Source organism: Streptopelia decaocto (assembly GCF_964273445.1).
Source record: "Streptopelia decaocto genome assembly, chromosome: 1".
Classification (NCBI taxonomy): Eukaryota; Metazoa; Chordata; class Aves; order Columbiformes; family Columbidae; genus Streptopelia; species Streptopelia decaocto.
Genome location: NC_138663.1, coordinates 85,252,274 through 85,256,117, shown reverse-complemented (window position 1 = coordinate 85,256,117; position 3,844 = coordinate 85,252,274). Strand labels below are relative to the sequence as shown.

At 54.8% G+C, this 3,844-nt stretch overlaps 1 protein-coding gene across 2 annotated transcripts; it reads left to right on the top strand.

Annotated features, from left to right (window-relative positions):
- Window positions 1–636: 636 nt before the first annotated feature.
- Window positions 637–1,693, top strand: LOC309453059 (protein C10). Of its 2 annotated transcripts, none has more exons than XM_082076188.1 (3): window positions 637–771; window positions 1,128–1,304; window positions 1,394–1,693. In XM_082076188.1, the coding sequence occupies exons 2-3, from the start codon at window positions 1,181–1,183 to the stop codon at window positions 1,540–1,542; spliced, it is 273 nt and encodes a 90-aa protein (XP_081932314.1). In that variant the 5' UTR covers window positions 637–771; window positions 1,128–1,180; the 3' UTR covers window positions 1,543–1,693. The 2 variants fall into 2 exon arrangements, with proteins under 2 accessions (XP_081932314.1, XP_081932313.1); XM_082076187.1 differs by lacking the exon at window positions 637–771 and adding an exon at window positions 859–1,059.
- The last annotated feature ends 2,151 nt before the right edge of the window (window positions 1,694–3,844 follow it).

Below are 3,844 nucleotides of genomic sequence, written 5' to 3'. Positions count from 1 at the left end.
CCCAGCTATGGAAAAACACCCAAATGAAGTTCCCTACGCACTCCCAAGACCCAACACACATTCTAATAATTTATATATATAAATATATATATATGAAGCTCTGAAGAAGGAAAAAAAAAACCAAAAAACACACACAAAAAACCCTTCCAGGAAGAGGCTCCGTTGTGTTCATTTATTTTCACCGGGGCCAGGAGCTACCCTGGCCATGCGGGCCTGCGAGGAGGAGCTTGTCTTGAGAGTGGGCACAAACATGCACTCTCCAGGAAGGAGCACCGGCGCTGCTAAGAAGGGCTGGGGAGCCGGTGTCTGCCGTGGGGCCCCCGGGAGGGGGCATCACCTCAGGAAACGCCGCGGGGTAGCCGGTGAGCAGGCCCGTACGACAAGCCCGGCGGGGGAGGAGCCCAGCTAGGGCGCCGCCGGCGGGCACTGTCCAGGCGCGGTGGCGGGGCCGGCGCAGAGCGCGCCAGCGGCGGAGGGACCGCGGTTCCCGCCAGCCGCTCCCGGCAGCACACGCTCTGGCGGCGGTGGCAGCGGAGAGCCCGCCCCCCCGCGGGGCGGGGCGTACGCGCCGCGCTACCAATGGGAAGCGGCTTATCTGCATACCGGCCGAACGGCGCCGCGGGGCTCCGCCTTGCGTGGACGGCAACGGCCGCTGCCAGCACGGACAGAGCAGCGGGGCCGGGTCGGGCCGGGGGCGCGGAGCCGCTGGGGCACATGCGGGAGGTGGCCCGAGGCAGAAGCGGCCTTTGCAGCCCTCGCCCTCACATGGAGGTGGGGAGGCCTGGGTGGGGCCTGGCGCGGGCCAGGCGTGCCTTCAGTGATTTCAGCTCTTTTAGTATTTGTCCAGTAGGTTTCCCGCCGCGCGGGAAGCCTTACCCGAACGTATAAAAATAGACGGGGCGCGCATGTGTTGTCGGGGCGGGGGTGTGTCCTAGCTGCTTGGCGTTGGGTGGTGGTGCTGCGGAGTCTGAGGAGGCGGGGGCGCAGCGGCCCCGGTGCGCCCGATGGCGGCGTCCGCTCAGGCCCCGCTGGCGCCCATGAGCGCGGAGCAGGCGAAGGGTGAGTGCGGGTAGCGGGGCAGCGCTGGCGCCGGGGCCGGCTGATAGCTGTGTGCTCGTCTCCCTCAGTGGTGCTGGCGGAGGTGATCAAGGCCTTTGGGGCGCCCGAAAACGCGCAGCGGATGGAGGAGGCTCGGGACAACGCCTGCAACGATATGGGCAAGATGCTGCAGTTTCTCCTGCCCGTGGCCACCCAGATCCAGCAGGACGTGATCAAAGCCTACGGCTTCAGCAACGATGGTGAAGGTGGGGTGTTCCCCGCCGGGTGGGGAGCTCTGGGCTTGCCGAGGGGGCGGCGGTGGTTGTGTGCTTCCTTCTTACTCTCCTTCTTGCAGGGGTCCTGAAGTTCGCCCGGCTGATCAAGTCCTACGAGTCCCAGGACCCAGAGATCGCCAGCATGTTGGGCAAGCTTAAGGCCATGTTCCTGCCGCCCATGACGCTGCCACCGCATGGGGCTGGGACCGGTGGAGTGGCAGCCTCCTGAGACTGTGGACCTCTCCTGCCTTGCCACGGCTGTCCTCCCAAGGCATGGGTCCTGTCAGCACTTGAACAAGGGAGACACTGACCTGAAGGGAGTGGGATGCTTTGTGTATGCTTATGTGTCTGCTTGTGAATAAAGAATATCTTGAAAATGCCTTCAGGCACAGGTGCTTCTCCCTGGTGCAGAGGCAGTTACAGCCGTGTCCACCTCATTTTTGATGAAAACTGTGCTAGTGTCTCAAGGGGCTCAGTATATACCAAGCTCTGCAAAAAGGTAATTGATTTTACAAGCCTTGGTGTGAAAGCCCGAGGGCTTGAGATGGAAGTATATTTTTTTTTTAACATTTCAGAGGTGCTAAGCCCTGTCTAAGAGCAAGCATTTACAAATGCGGTATTTGAAACATACTAGGTAACATGTCCCTAAACACAACCTCCTGCTGTTCAGCAAGTACTGTGTGTGTAGCTGAGACCCCTATCCCCAGCACGGTCAGGGCAGATAACTTATTCTTGCCACCAGTGCCTGTGGCTGCATTGTTTTCCAGCTGAACGCATCAGCCCTAAAGAAAAAGGCAGCAGGGAGCAGCACCGTGTGGGAGGGCTGGGCTTGCCTCATTTGGCTGCAGCCTGGAACAACAGAAACTGTGTGGAACGGTATCTTGTGTCTTTTGGGACTACAGAGAGACAAACCTGGCGGGGCAGCCTCACTCCAGTGTGAGATTTTTCTGATTCTAGCTTGGTTCAAACAAAGGGACATCAGATGTAGCTGCTTGTAGCCCCCAGCCTGTTGCCCTTGGAAGCGTTGGGGTCTTTGGGGAGGATGATGGGTGGCAGGGCTGGAGGTGGAGGAGCCAGGCCAGGGAGAGCAGGGAGCTGTGAACCAGGTGTGAGAGAGCTGTGTCTGGTTTTGTCTTCTGCACTCTTCAGTTATGAACCAGGCAGGAACGTAGCCAGCGAGGGCGTGAGCTGAGTGGATCAGAGGCAGGAAGAGCAGTCAGTCCCTTCCGTCTCCATCTGCCTCTCCCAGCTTGGCCTTGGCCTTCCCTCCACCCCTTTAATTATTCATTAACTGCAGCCCAGGAAGTGCTTTCCAAATGGTGAAAATTAACCCCTCAGCTTGAGGCCTGTGGTTTGCCTGACCTGGAGCTACCTTTTCTTCTTATTCCACCCGAGCACAGGGGAAGTTGGGGGCTGTGCCTGTGCAGATCAGACACAGGTGAGTCATGGAAGGTGCCGAAGTCAGTTCCCAAGTGCTGCCAGCTGCCCCTCCAGAGACGGGGCACTCACCACCATGAGCGTCCAGCCCTGTCGGGAGGTGCGAGTCCACTTGTCCTCTGTCAAAGTCTTTGATCTCTCTCTTAAGTCTGTCTCCAGATACTGTCTTAATAATTCAAATATTGCTTTATATTTTTCTAGTAGGATCCCCTGGATAAGGGCTGTGGTGTTTCCTCCACCTGTTGCTGTTAGTGCCCCATTAGTGGGGGTCTGGGAGTCAAGATCCTGATGCCATCCTGTGGGTGAGTGCTGTCAGTGCTAGTTAGGGGAAGAAAACAAGAGTGGTTGGTGAGAAAAATAAAAATACTGGCAGTAGGAATTCGGTACAGAAGGGGAAAAAACCCCACCTAATAAGAGCTACAGGATAGCTGGAGGACTGGAGTTCATGGTGTTTTAGATTGCTGCTGCTGGTGTTATTGCTCCTTCTCACTATAATAAAGAGCAAGCAGGGTTTATGATGCCCAGTCCCACAGTTTCTCTGCCAGGCCTGCAGCTGCAGCATCTCTGCATGTTTTTGTACAGAGAGAGGTTCTGGAAATAGAACTTGCATGGTGAGGTGAGAAAATTGGCTGATGTTAGAAAGTTATTCAGGATAAGAGAGTGGGAGCTGCCTGTGAATAATTGCAGAAGGACCTTAGCATAGTGAAGGAGTGGACAATAGAACAGAAGATGAAATATAAATATAGACATATTTTCATGGAGAAAAATAATTCAAAATTTTCATATAAAACAATTAACTGTGAAGTAATTGTAACCTCTCTAGAGTAAGACTGTGATCATGTATAAGTCCATGCAATTGTTAGCTTAATGCTTGGTTGTGGTGAAAAAATAGCAGAAATCATCACTGTTGCTATGTATATATATACATACGTAAATATCTCACCACCATGCTGAACACTGCAGTTCTGTGCCACACTAAACACTTATTTCCAAAACAATCCAACAGAGTTGCAAACATCTCAGAGAGGGACAGCAAAGGTGATCAGAGCTGTAGAAAAACTCTGTATGAAGAACACCTAAACAGGGTTGGAGTC